This window comes from Dipteris shenzhenensis, chromosome 14 (genome assembly GCF_047967505.1).
Source record: "Dipteris shenzhenensis isolate YYH24624 ecotype China chromosome 14, Dip_SZ_1.0, whole genome shotgun sequence".
Classification (NCBI taxonomy): domain Eukaryota; kingdom Viridiplantae; phylum Streptophyta; class Polypodiopsida; order Gleicheniales; family Dipteridaceae; genus Dipteris; species Dipteris shenzhenensis.
Window position 1 is genome coordinate 41494820 of NC_141609.1, and position 20940 is coordinate 41515759.

Here is a 20940-nt window from a genome sequence, read left to right on the forward strand (position 1 = left end):
TAGGAAGCTTTGGGGACCAGAACTCAACAAGGAGTTGACAGGAATTGTGCACGCATTGAAGACCTAGAAGTATTTTCTCAATAGCCAAAAGGTTGTTGTCAAGATAGATCCCCTATCCTTGACGTTGGCTACAGACCATCCTGGTAGCGAGTTGCTTAAGTAGTACGGTGGTATGATCGAGTACGTGTTGAACATGCTTGGTCAAAAGTCAAAAGGCCTTATGGTGATAGTTTTGATTGTCAGCGAGATTGCTACCCCACATACAGTTTAAGTATTACAACACCGAGGAGTTTGGTAACTATTGGTTTAGAGCTATGACTGATGCCAATTCGTCCAAGTATGCACTATACGATGGGTGGCGGTTTTCAAAGGGCTCCTTTGCGTTCTTCCTCAATATAGACCCACACTACTACTTCACGATTTGCATGATTCAAAAGTAGCTGGCCATTGAGGCATGCAAGATACCTTGGAAAAGTTGGAACGATAGTATTATCGGCCATAGATGCAAAAATATGTGTTCAAGTACTTTTGTGAGTGCCAAATTTTTTAGAAGGTCAAGATGCCCCACAGCAAGCAGGCGGGACTCCTTGTACTCTCCCAGATTCCCAATCATCCATTCAAGTAGATCAGCTTGAACTCCATAACAGAGCAACCAATGGAAAAGGGAAATAGGAATACGATGCACCTTAGACATGGACACCAAGTCCACGAGTCATTTTTGGCAAGCCTTATTTGACAATTCCATAGGAGGGGTTGTTTTCTGAAACCGGCCTCTAATCACTCAGAGGGCAGTGGAACTAAACCTTTAATCACTTTAGCACTTATTTACAGCTCACAAAGCATATATCACAACCATTAACCATTGCATGATCACCATTTGGCATTTATCCATTTGTTCACAAACAAAACAACTAAAAAAGGGATGGAGGCTAGAATGCCTCTACTCAACAAACATAGACAAGTGCACCCGATTGGCCCCAAACACCGTGGCGCCCCTTTCAGTATTTCTTTATATTTCACAATGAAATGATTACAAGTTGCATCTGGGAGACCTTCCCTGCAACTCTGAGCACACAGCCCCAATTCACTAAGCCTTCGCTAGGCTTTCAAGCATAGAACACCATCACATAAGTGCACTTAACCCATAGACTCAACCCAAAGGCATTCTCTTTTCCGAGTGCAATTCCATTGGCTGTCCAGATGCAATCACACTGTACCCCAGCTGCACTCTCTTTGAGTGGTTTCCAGATGGCATTCACAAAGCTTTTCAAAGCTCTAAAATAAAATCAGCAAAGTACCCAACCAAAGAACGACTCATGTAGCACTGCCTGGGCACCTGTGAGCCAAGAAAGAGGCGGCACACGAGGCCAACCAATAGCTTATGGCAAAAAGAAATTGCAGTAGCAAAATCACAACTTACCAAGCCCTGAAAACTCGAACCAAGTCCTCAATCGCCAAGAGGACATAGTAGCCAATGCCCAATTGCATTCTCAGCCAAAGAGGAGTGCAAAGGCATGAAGAAAGAGCATTTACAAGAGCCGACCAGCAAGAATTCCACTGAAAAATGCAAAAAGAAGCACTTTTGTCGTGAAGAAATGGGAGTTCTTGGGCTCAAAAGAAGCGTGCTTCAGAGAGGAGTGCATTGAGAAGGTTTTGGAGAAGTTTCATCATCGGAAAGTCCTCCATAACTGAGATAAACCAGTCAACCAGCGCGTGGGACCACTCGAAATTCAACAGAAAGCTGTAGCTTTGCAAGAGGAGAGGCCCAGGAGGCTGTAGAAGCAAAAAGGTCCAGAAAAAGCCACTTTTGCAAATTCGACCAGCAAAAGAAATGCTCAGCTCTGCCCGATCTACCAAACGCACGGAGGGAAAAGCATATCACTACGAAGGGGAGGCAAAGGGGAAGCCATCGGGCCAAACGGAAGTCGAGGAATCCCATTTTTCAGTGGAATTCTTTTTTTTTCCATGAAAAAGACTTCTATTAAGTAAGAACAAAAACCCGCGAGAGCAAGCTCAAAGCGGAATACATCATGAAATCATGAGGATAATAAAAAACCCCCTCAGAGTGAGGTGGAAAGAAACCAAGGCTGAGGCTGAAAGTGCCATCTCAACCCTGTAGTAGATTCAGAGAAGAAAGGAGAATCCTTCCATTCCCTGAAGAAAGAAACCCTCCTAGCTGAGGCTCTTGTAAATGCTCTTTCTTCATGCCTTTGCACTCCTCTTTGGCTGAGAATGCAATTGGGCATTGGCTACTATGTCCTCTTGGTGATTGAGGACTTGGTTCGAGTTTTCAGGGCTTGGTAAGTTGTGATTTTGCTGCTGCAATTTTTTTTTGCCATAAGCTATTGGTTGGCCTCGTGTGCCGCCTCTTTCTTGGCTCACAGGTGCCCAAGCAGTGCTACATGAGTCATTCTTTGGTTGGGTACTTTGCTGATTTTATTTTAGAGCTTTGAAAAGCTTTGTGAATGCCATCTGGAAACCACTCAAAGAGAGTGCAGCTGGGGTGCAGTGTGATTGCATCTGGACAGCCAATGGAATTGCACTCGGAAAAGAGAATGCCTTTGGGTTGAGTCTATGGGTTAAGTGCACTTATGTGATGGTGTTCTACGCTTGAAAGCCTTGCGAAGGCTTAGGGAAGGTCTCCCAGATGCAACTTGTAATCATTTCACTGTGAAATATAAAGAAATACCGAAAGGGGCGCCACGGTGTTTGGGGTCAATCGGGTGCACTTGTCTATGTTTGTTGAGTAGAGGCATTCTAGCCTCCATCCCTTTTTCAGTGGTTTTGTTTGTGAACAAATGGGTAAATGCCAAATGGTGATCATGCAATGGTTAATGGTTGTGATATATGCTTTGTGAGCTGTAAATAAGTGCTGAAGTGATTAAAGGTTTAGTTCCACTGCCCTCTGAGTGATTAGAGGCCGGTTTCATTGGTTCCATTGTCGGGATTTGAACCCGGGTCGCCCAGGTGAAAGCAAACTGTGGTTTGCTGTTTCAAGAGAGGGGTATATCACGGGGGCGTGAAATTCTAAGTACTTTAATGTACAAGACAGTGACAGCTTTGCTTTTAAAAGTCCAAGCATGGACTTAATAATGTGTAATTAAACGCGGCATGGTGCCTAGCACATAAGCGTAATTAATCCCTAGGCCCAAAGGCATTCCAAGGAATTAAAAGAGTGGTTGTTGGGAAATGATGATGTGGCATTTTTAATGGGCCCCCCTAGAGGGCCATGTACCTTCAGTGACCCCCCTCGGTTAGGAAGACTTGGTTTCGACCAAGATTGTTAACTACGGTTCACCAAAGAACCTAAGGGCTGACTTTGGTTAGAGAGTGTTGACTTCCGTCAACAAGACTTGGCTTAGGCCAAGAGGGTTAACTTCAGTTAACCAAGATGTGCCAACCTCAGTTGGAGAGACTTGGCCATAATTAAGGCGCTTCGATTGATGGTCAAGCCCCTTAATTACAATCAAGAGGGTTGACTCGATCGACCAAAGAATTTGTTTTTGCACATTTTTGTTTGGTGGGGACGTCCACAATGACTAGGATTAGTCCACAGATTATTATTTACATGCAAAGCGCTAACCATTAACGGGTGCCATGGTTGTATGCTTTAGTTAATGATTGTAGGTACCAAGAGGGATTGAAAGCCTAAGCGATATGGAGCCTAGCAAGCGATTTGGAATGGTTCGTGTGACCTAGTGCTACGAAGACCCCAGAAATTGCCCTGAGGCATGTAATTAAGGCTAGTCTAGGATTTGGACACTTGGCATGTTGCCAAAAGACATGAGCTTTGTGCTCCCTTGTAATTTATTCACATATGATTTTCTGTAAGCAGCCTGTGAGCTGAACTCTTGTACTCAGTTTTCATTGAATGAATAAAGACCTTCGGGGGGGTCGAGCCCGTCTACAAGAGGCCTTGCGGGCCTATGAGACAAAGTACAAGCCAAAAGGTAACTCATACAAGCCATAGAGGGCTGAAGCAAAGGGTTCACTAAGACCCTTGCTGAAAGCTAAAGTGCTACAATGCTAAACTAGTGAATTAGGTGTCCAAATACTAGAGTAGCAAAAACAAAATAACAGAGAACTATCAAGTGCTCAGAGCTAGCACTCCTAGTACATGCTCAGGTTCCGTATATCTAGGTAACCTAGTGGCTCTCTGATGAGATGTGAGGTCGTATCCGTGTTTGTCGAGCTGTCTCTTGACGTGGGGGAGGGTGTGGTCTCCTCGATCTTTGGATCCGGTGGGCTACATCAAGGGTGATACCTCGTCTCTGGCGGTTACCTCTGAGGAGGGATGAGATAGACCGAACCTTGATTGTGCGTGCTGTGGTCCCTCTCCGTGTCGCACGTGGAGTGTGTGTCCCTCGTTTGGCAACATCGTGGTTGACACTCCCACTGCTAATCCATGATGCTCTCATCTCATCAAGCTCCTCTCTCTCAGTCTCACCGGCAGCTGACTCAGATGCATAGAAGTCTGTAACAAAAGTCTGTGATTTGTTGATCTCGGTGACCTGTGGCATTAGTCTCTGCTGTTGCTCTCTGGTCTGTCGCATCAATGTGTCTCTCCATCGTCGCATCTCAATCAGATAGAGCCCAACACAAACCTGATCGTGAAAATGGATCAGCCGTGTAAGTGGACCAAAGCCATGTCCCTCCTGAAAGAGGCAGTGATATTGTCCTTGGATCTCATAATAGATTGGGCAGACATAGAAAATGCTCCTCCGTCTCGATCTCCTCCATCTGGCATAGTATGCAAGTCCTCTGCTCTTTGGGTATGCCTGTAGCTCTCCTTGCCTCAATCCGCAGTTGATGTGAAGAGACTCGCAACAACTGACCGATGGTGACCCTTAGTGCATGTGAAGCTCTCCTGCCCTCGAGATACTGAGGTCTAATGACAAGACCGTGCTCTGAGACCCTCAGGAAGTGGTCATGGTAGAACTGGATCTTGGTGGAGAACTCCTCTCCTCCCCAAGCCCTAGATGTATGGAGCTGGAGGAGGTCCAACCGTATGATATGGTTGATCTTATCTCGTGGGATCATCTCGGGTGGTGCATCTAGATTGTACTGAAAGGGGGGAAGTCTCTGTCCATCTGAATGCCGTGACTACCAAACCAGGTGGATATTTGTGCATACCATGCCATATCAGCACCACTCTCTGCTAGTCGTGTGGAGGACTCTAATGCTAACCTTGATAGTCTCCACTGGGGTAAGGCCCAGACTCTGTGGAGGACGTTACTGTCTGAAAGATGGCATCAACTTGGAGAGGGGTCATAACGAACTCTGCCTGTATAATCTGATGGGGGACCAAGGGTTTACTCCGAATCATCTTGGATCCCATAGTCACTTGTAGCCCTCAAATCTCCGCCACTCTGTCTCTGAAATATCACTCCCTTAGAAAGGTGCTGCATACATGGCAGTCGGTCTCACCACCGTGTCAAAAAGCCAACCCTTCGTCGGAGGGTCCTAGAAGCATCGCCTCTCTAGTCGGGCCAGAGCACCCGTCCTTGTGTGAGTTGTGCCATACCCGCATGGATCATCGTGAAACCTGGTCCAGTGAACACTGTCCCCAAATATTGCCAACGGAACCTCTACGTCAGTCTTTCTATTAATGCCTAGCAGACAACACTCCGTCAGCATCACGGGGCCCAAATATTGGCGCAACAGTGGCACACACGGTTGACATGATTCTTTGGAAAATCCGGTCGCGTGCTCATAGTATCCCGCGACACATCCCTTGGCAATCAACGACACCTACGAGAACTTCCGTCAGACATCAGAAGTCGTGTGTGGTCTGCCGTCTTGTCTCTAGCGATGAATCAATCGAAGGAGTCTTCCTTTTGGTTGTGGTGATCACGCAAGTACTTGAATTGGCGTAAAGCCTGGCACTTGGGTTATATAAAACACTGGGACCTGCCTAGTCCTAATGTTATAAGCAAGCGCTCAACTCGCTTAAAGTTCCTTCACCAAGCTTCCCGTTTGCCCGTAATTTTGGCCACACTCGAGCTTGGATCGTACTCCGTCAGCATCACGGGGCTCAAATATTGGCGCAACAATGGCACACACGCTCGACATGATTCTTTAGAAAATCCGATCGCGTGCTCACAGTATCCCGCGACACATCCCTTGGCAATCAACGACACCTACGAGAACTTCCGTCAGACATCAAAAATCGTGTGTGGTCTGCTGTCTTGTCTCTGGTGATGAATCAATCGAAGGAGTCTTCCTTTTGGTTGTGGTGATCACGCAAGTACTTGAATTGGCGTAAAGCCTGGCACTTGGGTTATATAAAACACTGGGACTTGCGCTAGTCCTAATGGCATAGGCAGGCGCTCAACTCGCTTAAAGTTCCTTCACCAAGCTTCCGGTTTGTTTGTAATTTTGGCCACACTCGAGCTTGGATCGTTACTTCCTAAGAAGGAAATGAAACCAAACGCTCCGATACCAATGTAAAACAAGTAAAGCCTCTCTCTCTGTGTAAAAACAGCCTGGATTTTCTTCTTGCAAGATGGCTATGTCTGGACAATGGGATGAGTATGCAAAACAAATTGAGGATGGCAGTGTGGAAGTGTAACGGTACCCTCTAGTCCGACCTAGGGGGGGTTCTTGGAGACATACAGTAACAGAGATATGGTCTTCTACACCGAGACACATGAGAGCCCAGAGAGAGGGCTACCCTCAATGACAGGATACACATGGGAGTCTGCTGATAGGAGGGAACTGAGGAGGGATAGTGGGGTACGAGGCTCTGGAGGTGTGGCTGTTCTCTTTAGATCACATTTGAGGTCACTCCTCTCTGTGATACAAAGGGAGGAGCATGCACGACACATTTGGATTCGTGTTCAATTACGGCCGATCTTTATTGCAGTGTGTTACTTTTCCCCAGACACATCATCTTATGAGCAAGAGGTCACCACTAACGGGCACAGGCCGTATGAGACTATCCATGATAACATCACATAGCTCTCCAGACATGGGGACACACTTTATTCTTGGTGACTTCAATGCACGTACTGGGAACAAAAAGGTGGGCTTGTTAGATTTCGATGAGGATTCGCTCGTAGTATCGGAGATGGATGCGAGAGAGCTGGGGATCGTGAGGCAGTCGGCAGATGCATCAAACACCCTGAACTCAGCGATATAGGATGTTGCCACCCGATCCTTTCCCACGACATGATCTGCACGTGTTCCAGATTGGAAGATGCCCCAAAACCCTTGGTTCGATGATGGTGCAGAGAGATGAGAGCCCACCTTACACATGAGCGAGCACTGGGACACTTGACTTCACCAGAGGCACAACGGATCTCACGCGGAGTGACACGACGTAAGAAGCGGGCTTTCCTCCTGCATAGAATGGATGAGGTGATCAGCTGCTTTCGCAGAGAGGAGACCCTACTACCGAATGGGGGATCTTGTCGAAGTCGCCATCCCCATCACAGATCCAACAGTCTGGCATACATATGCATGCTCCCTATATGATGTCCCAGGTCAGGCACCACCTGATATGTCCTCTATGCCCAGACCCACTACGTGTCATTTGTTTATTGCACAGAATGTACGAGCTGCCCTTCTTCGGCTTCATAACTGGAGATCACCAGATCATGAGGGACTACGCACTGAGCATTTTGTGCATTGGCAAGAGATCTTGACCCCGATCCTAGCACAGCTGTTCAACCATGCCGTATGCCATGGCTTCCCACCTACCTGGAGCACCACCACCATAGTACCGATACACAAGGCAGGTGATCCCATGGACACTAGGAACTACTGCACTCTTATGATTGGCCACACTTTGGCTAAGATACATGGGTCGGTACTAGAGAGGGAGATCAGCAGCCACACAGAGGGTCACGGGCAGCGGCACTTGGGCAAGCAGGTTTTCAGAGACAGCACTCCACCTTGGACCACATTTTCACCCTGAGGGCTATTCTTGAGGAGGCGAAGTCAAGGCATGAAAAAGTCTACACTTGCTTCGTAGACTTTCGTAAGGCATTCGATACTGTCCCACGCTCTCGCTTGATTAGGAGGTTACAGGAGTTGCAGCTCCCAGAGATCATGATTTGGGGGGCTATGAGTCTGTTTGAGTCTGTCAGAGGGAGGGTACGTGCCCCAGGAGGCCTATTAGACTGGGTTGAGAGCACTATCGGAGTAAAACAAGGTTGCCCCCTATCATCGACTCTTTTCGGGATCTATATCGATGAGATCACTTCTTTTGTCGATCGCCTAGGTGGAGAGGGTTCGCTTCTGGCTGACCTAATAGTGCAGATATTGTTGTACGCCGATGACATAGTCCTCATATCATCCTCAGCAGAGGGACTGCAGAAACATTTAGAGGCTCTGGAGATGTTCTGCAGAGAGAGAGACTTGATAGTTAACCTTGGGAAAACCAAGGTTATGATCTTCAATACCTCGCGAGCAGCGTCCCGTCGCGCCAGAGCTTCACATGACGAGCAGAAGACTCCGTCCATGGTATGGACTTTCTAATGCAGTGCGTCCAGCCGCTTCATGTGATGCTGATTTGAGGCTGCTGGCTAAGCGTTGTGAAGCTGCAAAGAAGCGGGTCACGCCGTCTTTTCATTTTTCGGAGTCGCAGGATGTGGCGGTGCAGAGGCATCTAACCAGGTGCTGACGTGGCACATAGACACGTGGCAGACAAGTGGAGCTCGCTGACATGGCAGGCAAGTTGCAGTGACGTGGTAGACACGTGGCAGTACACATGGCAGCCAAGTGGCGAACCTATGGTTAGTGTAACCCTGGCCTAGTTAACTGCGGCAACTTAACCATGGTTTGGTTGACCTTGGCTAAAGACCCAGTCAGTTTGACTCAACCAGACTATTCTGGTTAGTGGAACCTGTACTCAGTTAGTTCCATTTTGATTTAGTTGAGGTCAACTAGTTAGAGGTTTAGTTCCAGTTGATTAGATTGTTCTTCCAACCAGATCAGAACAAGACTAGTCTGGTTAGTGTAACCAGCTAGTTACCTATCCAGTTATCCTTGAAAAAAAGAAAAAGGAAAAAAAAAGGAGGGGGGCAGAATTTTTGTTAGTTTTGAAATGGCAGAAAAAGTTTTATCTGTCAGAAAATTCGTGGAAAAACACAGGAAAAAATTCAGTGTTTTGTCGAAAGGGAAATGCATGCCTTTGAATAGACAAAAAGGGGAAAACAGATGCATTTTTAGTGCTTTTGCAGCAGCCAGAAAAAGGGTTTATACTTTTGGTTTATGCTTTGAGTTGACAGCCGTGAATGCAATTCACCTATTGTTGATGTATTTTCTCCTTGAAAGCAAAGGCTGAGTGCATCAGCTACATACACAGTGTGTGTGAAAGTTTGCAAAATCTCAGATAAGTTGCAGTGATGGCAAGATCCCATGAGGAGAGTGCCAAGAATGATCAAACTATGCAAGAGCAGAGTCAAAAGACTGAGGCAAATTACAGACATTTAATGGCACAGCTCATGGAATCCAGAAGGGATCCATTGTTTTGCAGGCTCGTAAATCCTCATGCAGAGGAAAAGCAGCTGAGAATTTCTTTTGGGGCAACCCAGAGGGTGACAGCCAAAAAGAGATCCCTGGACGTAGTTCCTGTTCTTCTTGAAGATGATGTTTCCAGAAAGAGCAAGAAACCTTGAAAGGAGGATAGCAAAAAGAGGAAAGCAGGTAGTCCGGAAGGGAGTACGCCCTCCAAGAAGAAGAAGGCTAAGCATCATCATAGTTCTTCAAGTTCCTCTTCTTCTTCTAGCTCTACCTCTTCATGCTCATCATCGTCTTCTTCTTCTGGATCATCGAAGCCAAAGCATAAAAAGAAGAAGAAATCTGGCAAGAGAGCAAAGAACAAAGAGTTCAAAGAAGGGGGAAATCTGTCAGGTTTGCAACCTTTAATGGCCAGTATGGCCAGACAGGAAAAGCCATGCAGTTCATTAGACAGTTTGATGTAGCTTTTGGCACAGAGAGATTTTCAGTGTCTTCAAAGCTGCCCATGGTTAGTTTACACCTGACAACAACGGCTAGTGCATGGTGGAGTGCACAGACTACAGTTGGTACTGCTCTAAGAAAGTGAAAGGGCTTCAAGAAAGCCTTTTACAAGCAGTTTATGCCCAAGCAGTTCAAAGACCATGCTCTTATCGCTTGGGAAAGCTTGCATATGGATGTAGCAGATATAGTAGAGACCAGAAATTTTGGGATGCATTTTTGCAAATCACTTCCTTCAAGGTCTCAAAGAAAACCTAGGTAAGAAAATACAGGTGTGGTCTTACGCCAAAGATACAAGTTGTGGTTAGTACCCAGCAACTTAAGGGCATACATGATATCATGCACGCAGCCACTGTGGCGAGTTTAATGAATATGCAAGATCCCACCGTAGTGCCTTCTCTTTATGCCGGGACAGCAAACAAGAAAAAGACAGCCACACCTATGGCAGGGAAAAAGGAGTTTCCCAAAGCTCCGAAGAGGGAATTTCAGCCTCAGAAGCCGAGGGGAAACCAAGTACCAAAAGCCTTCAAGGGCAAACCCCAGTTTTTCCCTGAGCAGATAGCCATATTTCGCGAAGAGGGGAAATGCTTCAGGTGTGGGAAGGAAGGGCATGTGGCTGCCCAGTGCCTCGAGAAACCTTCGGGTTCTAGGGAACAGAGAAAGCCACCAGGACAGCAAAAGCTGATGGCAGGAGGAATTCCGGACATTTTGGGCCGAGTGACAAACCCAGAGGAAAGAGAGTTGCTGCTATCTTGGGGCAAGATAAGAGACCAGCAGGCGCTGATTTTGTTTGATCCCGGGGCTACAGATAACTTCATATAAGAGGATTTAGCCCTGAGGCTGGGAATAAAGACGGAGGAGTTGGGCAGGGCTCTAGATGCTGACTAGATGTTCTGTGGATCATATTAATGAGTTCTTCATTTATTCAATTATGTTGAAAAAGTTATATTTATTTGGTCAAAGTATTGACTTCGGTCAAGATACTTAACCTCGGCTAAGTAAGCCTAACCTCGATTAGGAAGACTTGGTTTCGGCGAAGATGGTAAACTATGGCTAACCAAAGAACCAAAGCGCTGACTTCGGTCAGAGAGTGTTGACTTAGGTCAACGAGACTTGGCTTACGCCAAGAGGGTTAACTTTAGCTAGCCAAGATGTGCCAACCTCGGTTGGAGAGACTTGGCCATAATTAAGGTGCTTCGAATGATGGTCAAGCCCCTTAATTACGATCAAGAGAGTTAACCTAGGTGGACCAAAGAATTTGTTTTATGTTATGTGCACATGTTTGTTTGGTGGGGTCGCCCATAGTGACTAGGACTCTTCAAAGATTATTATTTGCATGCAAAGCGCTAACCATTAATGGGTGCCATGGTTGTGCGCTTTAGTTAATGATTGTAGGTACCAAGAGGGATTGAAAGCCTAAGTGATATGGAGCCTAGCAAGCAATCAGGAATGGTTCGTGTGACCTAGTGCTACAAAGACCCTAGAAATTGCCCTTTGAGGTATGTAATTAAGGCTAGTCTAGGATTTGGACACTTGGCATGTTGTCAAAAGAAATGAGCTTTGAGCTCCCTTGTAATTTATTCACGTATGATTTTCTGTAAGCAGCCCATGAGCTGAACTCTTGTACTTAGTTTTCATTGAATGAATAAAGACCTTCGGGGAGGTCGAGCCCGACGATTGTGCTGGGCCCTAGTGCTGTGTGAGAGAGAGAGAGAAAGAAAGAAAGAAAGAAAGATATATTAACGTCCGCGGGAGGCCTCGCGGGCCTATGGGACAAAGGGACACCAACAGGGAAAAACTCATACAAGCCACAAAGGGCTGAGGAAAGGGGCGGGCTAAGACCCTTTGCTGAGTATTGTGCTGAAACAAAAAGAGCTCAATGGCTCAGGCAAAATCAAGTACAAAAAATATATCATATCATATTATATCAAGTGCTATCTGCTGTCTGGAGCAGGCTGAGAATTGGAACTAGAACTGGAAACTCAGAAACCAAAACCCGGCATTGTGGTGTCTCGTCTATGAGTGGTAAAAATGTCTCAAATCTGAGTCTGTTTGGTTGTCTCATGCTGCGGTGTCGGAGGGGGGCATGGTCTCTTTGTTCTTTGAGCTCCCTGAGCTATGTTTAGAGCGACCCCTCGTCTTGGGCGGTCCCCTCTGAGGAAAGCTGTGATAAGGCGAATCTCAATCGAGTGTGCTCTAGGCGCTCTCCGTGTCGTGGATGGTCTCTACAATCCTCTCTCGGTAATCCAGACTGCCCGCATAGCAACTAGGTCCTCCTCCTCCACCCCACTGTGTCTTGGAGCTGACTCGAATGCATAAAAATATGTGATGTGCTGCTGTGTGTGGTCAGCCTTTGCATCCTGTGGTGTGATCGCCTCCTGCTGCTCTTTGATTTGTGGTAGCAGGGTCTCCCTGGTCGGCGCATCTCAAGCAGATAGAGCCCAATGCAGACCTGGTCATGGAAGTGGATCAATCGTGATAGTGGGCCGAAGCCACTCCCATCCTGATAGAGACGGTGGTATCATCCCCGGATCTTGTAGTAGGTTGGGCAGGTGCAAAGAAAGTGTTTCTCTATCTCAACCACTCTCAGTGTGCATAGCGTGTAGGTCCGCTGCTCTCTAGGTATACGTGCTACTCTCCCTGTCTCAATCCTCAGCTGATGGGATGAAACCCTTATCTGCCCAATGGCGATCCTTAGTGCATGTGAGTCTCTTTTGTCCTCGAGATATAGGGGTTTGACGATGAATCCCTCCTTTGAGACATTCAGGAAATGGTCACGGTAAAACTGTGTCTTGGTGGGGAGCTCTTGATCTCACCCCCAAGCCCCCGAGACGTGTGGAGGTGGAGAAGATCTAACTGTATGATATGGTTGATCTCATCGACTGAGGGGGTGCATCTAAACTATACTGAAAGGGGGGGAGCCTATCCATCTGAATCCCATGTCTGGCAAACCATGTGGATATACGTGCATACCATGTGTCCGCCCTGTCGTATGGATGACTCTTGAGCCAGTCTCGGTAGTCTCCAATGAGGTAAGTTCCAGACATCCTAGATCCCATGGTCACTTGTAGCCACTCAAATCTTTTCCACATTGCTATTTGTAGATCACATCCCCAGAAAGGTGTTGCATACATGGTAGTCGGTCGCACTAGTGTATCGAAAAGCCAACACTTCGTCGGTGGATCCCGAAAGTGTGCCTCGAAACACTGTCTCTCCAATTGAGCAAGAGCACCCCGTGCCTGTGTGAGTCGTGCCTGGGCTGCATGTGTCATAGTGAAAAGGGATCCTGTGAAGACTACTCCCAAATATGTGTAGGACTGCACTATCTTTACTGGCTCAGCTCGATAAGTGAAACCGAGTCATGAGATTACTGTATGTGGGGTGTTGAAGACCATAACCTTGGTCTTCCCAAGGTTGACTCTTAGGTTTCTCTCTCTACAAAACATCTCAAGGGCGTCCAAGTGTCTCTGTAGCCCCTCCGTTGAGGATGAGATAAGGACTATGTCATTAGCGTATAGCAATAACTGTATCATGAGATCGGCCAGTAGTGATCCTTCGCCTCTATGAAAGAGGTGATCTCATCAATGTACAGCCCGAAGAGAGTCGGTGAGAGGGGGCAACCAGGCTTGCTTCAGTCTGATCGTACTCTTGACCCAATCTGATAGGCCACCTGGGGCGCGAAATCTGCCTCTGATTGAATCATGTAGGCTCATCACCCCCCATATTAGTGTCTTTGGACTGTAGCCTCTTGATCATGCGGGATCGTGGGACAGTGTCAAAAGCCTTCCGAAAGTCTACAAAGCATGTGTAAACTTTCTGGTGTCTAGACCTCGTCTCCTCACAATGATAGCCCTCAGATAGAAGATGTGATCTAGGCTACAATGCTGTCTTCGGAATCCTGCCTGTTCTAGTGCCCGTTGCCCCCGAGCCTCTGTATGACTACTGAGCTCCCTCTCTAGAACTGATCCATAAATCTTGGCTAGAGTGTGGCCAATCATAAGGGTCCGAGAGTTCCCCGTCTCCATAGGGTCCTCGGCTTTGTGTATCGGCACAATAGTGGTGGTAGTCCAAGAAGGTGGAAAACCGTGACACATCCCTGTTGAACATTTGTGCTAGGATCGGGGCTAGGACCTCCTGTCCATGTGCAAAGTGCTCAGTCCATAGGCCCTCGTCGTCCTGCGCTCTCCAATTGTGTAGATGGCAAAGTGTAGCCTAGGTGTGGAGGACATATCTGACGGTTTCTGCATGTGGGCATCATAGAGGGAGCATGTATACGTGTGCCATACATCTGGGCCAGAGATGGGGATAGGTGGTTTCCCCTTTGATAGAAATCCCCATTCAGTGGTCGGGTCTCCTCCTCGGAACGATTTGATAATCTCATCCGTCCTATGTGTGAGGAAAGCTCGTCTCTTACGACGCGTCAGTCGTTGATAGATCCTCTGTGCCTCAGATGGCGTCAGGTGACTCAAGGCCTGCTGCTGTGTGAAGTGGGCTGTCGCCTCTCTGCACCCATCGTCGAACCAAGGGTTCTGAGGCATCTTCCCCATCCCTGACCGCCCCCGGATCGGGTCATGGGAAAAGTTTTGATATCAGCGTCCTGTGCCACTGAGACAAGGGTGTCGGAGGCACTAGTGAGGTCTATGTCATCTCCAAGTAGAGCCGGGAGCGCTCTGGCTAGATGGCTCATGTACATTGGGTCAAGAGCACGGTCAAAGTGGATCTGAGTGCGTGGGGGGAGCTCTCCCTGTGTGGCTGGCATGGTAGTGGAGGTATGGAAGGCCAAGTATGAGTTGTCAGCTCCGAGTGGGGGGGAGGGGGTATGGCGAAGTTGTGTATCCGTGAGACAAAGTCTAGTGGGCCTAGTAGATAGTCCACTGTACTAGATCCACCACCATGTGGGAAGCAAGTGAGTCTCCCAGAAGATGGCCATTTGTGAAGGCCATTAAAGATGATCAGGTCGTGGATTGTTGCCCCCAGCTCAAGCAGATGTTGTCCATATTCTGTCACCTGTGGGGCATCTGCAGAATGCCTTACTATCCCAAGCTCAGCTGTATCTAGTTCCGGGACTATGTGTGGGTTTCTATCATCATCTGAGAAGTCAAGTAGGCCCACCTATCTATTTCCTGTCCGTGCATTGAAGTCCCCTAGCAGGAGGGTTTCTCCCTGTTTGGAAAACTCCGTGATGTCATCATGGGTCGTCTCATATGGGCTGTGTCCATCTGTAGTGACCTCTCGTGCATAGGATGACGTGTCTGGCTGCGTGGGATGTGTTGAAGATCATGACCTTGGTTTTCTCCAAGGTTGACCTTCAAGTCATGTGTCTTGCAGAAGGTATGGAGTGCATCCAAGTGTCCCTGGAGGCCTGGGGTCAGCAAGACTTGTACCTCACCATTGGCTGCAGATGGAAGCAGCAAGGAGGTAAAGGATCATGGTGTAAGCAGTACCTCACCATTGGCTGTCCACCGGAGCAGCAAGGAGGTTTGTTTGGAGGGCATCTACACAGCCCACTGATGCCTAGGAGAGCACGCAGGCTGACATTGGTTTGAAGGTTCCAGGAGGAAGTAGAAGAACAGTTTTGTAGCGCCAGGGGTCCTCATCGAGGCATCACCTTAGCTGCTATGGATGGTGGCACACTGTGCACGCCTCTGTACCAGGTTTTGTCAATCTTTGGAGCAATGTTTGTGCATAGTTCAATAACTGTCTGCATCCATCGTACACAATAGGGAAAGGAGTGCTCAGTGAGATTTGAGTTCACAATGTGTGATTTCTTGGCACATTACAGTCTTCCGTCTGCTGGAGTGTTGGCTGCAGCAAGCAACCTCCATCTCTGTTTTCTAACATGGGCACAGTCAACGTCCTTGCTCATCCCAGCAGGAGGCACCCATCAAAGTGCAGCTTCCATCTTCCGCCCTCATTGGGCCAGAAGTAAAGTAAGTACTCTCTTTGGAGGGAGGGGCGTTCCAACCCAATTCTGCGTCGTGGGCTACTGTTGCATTGTCTTTCAGTCTCTTTCTCTTTCAATATTTGTCTTTCAGTTACGCTTATGCTTCCGCATAGACAAGGAGACAGTGTATGCTCGAAGATAGCCTTACGAGTTATACTTATGTTACAGAATGACTGGCCTTTTGGCTGGCTGGGACTGTTCTAGAGGTGCCTTGACCAATGGACGTCCGGATGAATGATTGATTCAAATGCTGATGGATGTTAAGGGCCCCATCCCCTCCTCTTATCTAGATTCTGTTGGGTTCAAAATATGAGCCTGGTCCTACTGAGTGCATGCATGGAAGCCCAAGTGTAATGGTGGTTTGTTGTTCTAATTTGTTGTTTTTTATTTAAATAAATACTGTTTCTTGCTGGATGAATTCTTTCGATCAACGGTTCCTCTAATTTTTTCTCCTAACAGGTAAAGGAGCCTGAAGATATTTTGAGTGCAAAACGTTTGATATTTCCTGGTGTGGGAGCATTTGCAGCTGCCATGGATTCTCTCAACAAGCGGAGGTATAAAAATGGAAATATATCTTCCAAAACAGCAGTTTATGTTGTATTAGTAGAACGTTAAGCAAACATTAGGGAGGTTGAAAATGAAAGATTTTGGTAAATTGAAGCTGTATCAACTGTTTTTTGTAGCTTTGGGTACATTTTAATAAAATGGTTTTGTGTTGGCAGAATGGCTGAAGCTTTGCGTGACTACATTAGGCAAGATAGGCCATTTTTGGGTATCTGTCTTGGCATGCAACTTCTATTCGAGTACAGTGAAGAGAAAGGACATGGTATAGCCTTAACTTTGTCTTTTGGCGCTTTCCTTAGGATTATGTCTTGGATTTGTAAACTTTGCTATTAACGGGCAACTTTGTACATCTTTTTCCCTTGCAGTGAAAGGTCTTGGCATTATAGAAGGAGTGGTTGGACGGTTTGATTCCTCAGAAATGCTTAAGGTGCCTCACATTGGGTGGAACCGATTGAAGATAATGCAGGCTGACAGTCTTTTGAATGGCATCCAAGATCGACATGTTTACTTTGTACATTCATACCGGGCTACAGCTGTACGTTTTAAACACTATGTTTTGAAATAGGAAGTATCTAGTTTTAGGAAGCTTGTCGAATATCCTCATATCTTACATCTTGTCTTGTTACAGTCTATGGCCAACAAAGACTGGGTTCTTGCTACGTGTAATTATGGTGGGGAGTTCATTGCTGCTGTCAAGAAAGGAAATGTGCATGCAGTCCAGTTCCATCCTGAAAAAAGTGGAGGTAAAAGATAGAAGGTGCTCTTGTTCAAGTCAATAGGATTCAACTTTCTTTTGGTGGGGTTTTTCTTTAATGTGAGCTTGTTAACAGAAGATGTTGCTGCACCAACTGTTATCATTTTTTGAATTATATTCAGCGTTATTTATTATGCATTGTATGTTGGAGGTTGTGAGTGAGACCTGCTTCAAGTTTCATGGATTTTGTATGTGTCTGATGATTGTTAGCTCTCTCCAAGCAGTTGTGGGGCTTGATATAGTTCGGAGGTTTTTGGATGGAGACCAATCAGCTGCAACAGAGGTAATTGAGAGGTGCACATGAGTATGCCACAAGGTCCATCTTGATTTTTTCATGTCTGAGACAACCATTCGAGCAGAACAGTTAGAATATCTGTTACTATTTTGTTTTTTACCCAGTCATCTAGTTTAAAGAAAAAATACATTTTCCTTTAAAAATAACTCTAAAATTACTTTGAAACACAATCCATGCCAAATTTATAAGTTTTACTTAGCTGGAAAACTTTCTATTTTGGTAGTAGTAGTGTTGGATTCTGACTGTGACCATGGGAAAATACTTGTTGAGGCGATTCCAGTGGTATCTTTGGTTGTCAAATCTGACAAGGTTTCATGCATCAACCATAGTCTTGTATTTTGTGTTCGGTTTCCTAAAAAGTAGGCATGATTTTTGCATAGTTATAGGAGTGCACTTGAGAGTATGCACTGTATGTGACGTGTAGGAGGTGGAGAGAGAGGAGCACATGTTGATGAGATGCCCCTGGTTCTATGAAATTAGATGCATGTTTCCACTTGTGGCTTGCATGCAAAGTACTGCATGCCTGCGCCAGTGGCATTTGACCACACATGAAGCTACTGCATGTGCCTTCTGATCTCAGTTCCAATTTGTCAAGGCTGTTGGCTGCCGATAGTTCTGCTTTCTGCTCTATTTCTATGCAGCTCCTACCTCACCTATACTATCAGCACCCTGGTCTCCCAAGATTTTGAAAGTCGACTGGATTATTAGCCTAGCTGCATAAGGATTCCCTTTTGGCCTACCAAAATCATCCGTTCCTCGCCACGATTTTACTCTCTTGTATCAAGGAGAAAGGTGTTGTCTACGCTAACAGATTCTGTGTTTGTGCTCTCCATTTCTTGCCCTTTTGAACTTGAGATCTATGGTTTGAGAAGCATGTGTTCTACACGTGTAGAATTGGAAGCTGGATTTTGTAATTTTTGGTTGGTGTTGTCCTTCTAAATCTTTATCTGTCTTGGAATTTCTTTGTTCATGATTGTATCTTCATGCAGTATGCTTTGTTCATGATTGTATCTTCATTTAGTTATGCTTTGATTAATTGTCTGTCCACGAATATTTATTTGCTTGTATGTTTTATGTTTGTCCAGCTCATAAACTATCATTATGAATTCTGGTCTGGGAACTCAGCCCGTTGATGCTTCTAGACCTTTTACCAGATAGAAGCTCAAGTGCTACAAAACCTACTCCAACAGATGCAAACAATGCAACAATGAGCTCTCCTCTTGCATCAGAGCCAAGAATCCCAGCACTCACACAATGGGATGGCATCGATTTTCTGCTAAAGTCTATTCAGGAGAGAAGAAGGAGCATGCATCAGATTATGTGCCCTTTTGGCTTAGTAGGTGGCGACAAATTTTGCCATAATGAGTTAGCCTGATCATATTTGGGCTACCATTGTGGAGATGTATCTCTGAGGGAAGGCCTTTTCATGGCTTTCATGGGTGTGACGTTAACGAAAAGCTCTCCGTACCCACGACTCGGAATGAATTTTGTGAGGCTTTCACAAAAGAGTCCCCACTCCTCTCCCCCCCCCCCCAAGCGCCCCCCTCTTCTTGGACTTTCCAAAGCACATGATCTCATTATCTGTAATGGTCTTGAGCGATGGCCCTTCCCAAGTGGCTTCACTTGCTTTCCGCATGGAGGGGGGTCTAGCGTAGTCGATTATATCCTAGGATCCCCTGCCTTCACATCACACACCACTGACTTCTCCATTTCACCACCACCACCACCACCACCACCACCTGGGGCTGATCAGACATATCTCTTCTTCAATATCACCACTACCCGCCTTGCTCTACGACTCACCACACCACCCACCTACACTACCTATCACGACATACACTTTGACCACAGCCTCTCACCCATATACTCTGCACGGCTCTCGCTGAGTTTCTACAGAGATTACTGTCTTTGTATTTCGGAGGAGGGATTCATCACACCACCGGGGTACACTGAGCTTACTACGGATCTCCGTCGGACAGTTTCGCGCATAGAGAGCGGCAGAGCAGAGGGGATTCCTAGGGAGCATCGCTTATGCATATCGTGCGATTGTCAGGAGGTCGAGTCGGAGGAGCATTTTATTTTCAGGTGCCCAGTGTACTATGAGATCCGCGGTCGCTACCATTGCCTCTTCAGAGACAGCTTCGGGCTCCTTTCCAGATTCCTCGCCTACCTAGATCAGAGATGCCTCGCGGCCTTCATTCAAGAGGGGGTCCGACACAGAGAGCACTTACTTAGGCGACGGGGCTTGGCCACATCATCAAACACCTCTTAGAGCAGGATCATAGAGTTCTTCCCATCGAGTCACATTGATCGTCTAGTCTCTAGCCACAGACATGATAGAGGACAAAGAGATCGTCTCATCAGATCGAGGAGACATGAGTAGGGGACTGTGCCCGGCCCATCCAAGAATAGATCACAGATTTCTTCCATGGAGAGCAAGTTGCTATCCCAGCCATTGTCAGTAGGAGAGGGAGAGACCCTGAGACCGAGACACAGCACACCCGGCAGAGGAGACACAGAGATCACACTCAATGACATCTCCATTTTCAGACCTGGGGTGCAGTCGACCGGGTTTACAGTGGCGCTCGTCAGACGTCAGGTAGCAGCCAGGAGGGCCGACAAGTTTATCATCCAGATAGCAGACATTGATCCATTACGGGCTTCTTGCCTACATTGCCTAGTTCATCGTTGGGTATATCTTGATGTTCTATATGCCTATTGTATTGTATTGGAAAAAACACGTGACCAGTGGATGCTCTCAACCCGCAAAGAGTTACCCTGTAAAGAGTCTCTTCCATGCCATTCCAAGTGTGAAAGAATATGCTTCCAATCTAGAAACATCTGAGAAACCATAGGGCAACCTTTGATTTTGCCTTCAGTGTAGTCCAAAAGAAAATCCCATTGCGTGGGTTGCCAAAAACCAAAAGCAAGAGTGGTGATGTGAATAAGTAAAGAGCGCATCATAGCAGCCCAAGGCTGATCATCTTGAAGAAACTAAAGCATCATTTTGCCTTTGTGAGCTACAATGTGCACATGAATATTAAGAAAATTCAGCCCTCCATACAATTTGGGTGAGCATAATCTCTGTCTTGGAAGTAACTGCAAGCTTTTCTTGCCATGCTTTGACCGCCAGAAAATTTTCATAATGAACTGTGTCTCCACATGAGGATGATGATTCCGAGATGGTTGTATATGATTTTGGTGGACATGTACTATGGTATCACTGACTATGTCTACACAATTTTCTAGCATGGGTTAGGATGCTCGCTTAGTAGCTCCACCATTTTGCTCATTGTATCAGTTTTTTCTTCAGTCTCATAGACCCATCGGTCTTTAGCAGACTTTAATAAACTTTCTTTCTTTCTTTCTTTCTCCTAGTTGTACCACAACCTTTTCAATTTCAGCTTGGGCGAGGACTAC

At 46.5% G+C, this 20940-nt stretch overlaps 1 protein-coding gene across 2 annotated transcripts in view; it reads left to right on the forward strand.

The window, feature by feature from the left end:
* The window catches only part of AT-HF (HIS HF), a 111777-nt gene that overhangs the window by 26130 nt on the left and 64707 nt on the right, over nt 1–20940 (forward strand). For both annotated transcript variants that reach the window (XM_087384484.1, XM_087384485.1), the window contains exons 3-7: nt 16367–16461; nt 16630–16733; nt 16837–17006; nt 17100–17214; nt 17450–17508. In XM_087384484.1, coding sequence (XP_087240610.1) covers nt 16367–16461; nt 16630–16733; nt 16837–17006; nt 17100–17214; nt 17450–17508 — 543 coding nt within the window. The remainder of the gene's footprint in view (nt 1–16366; nt 16462–16629; nt 16734–16836; nt 17007–17099; nt 17215–17449; nt 17509–20940) is intronic.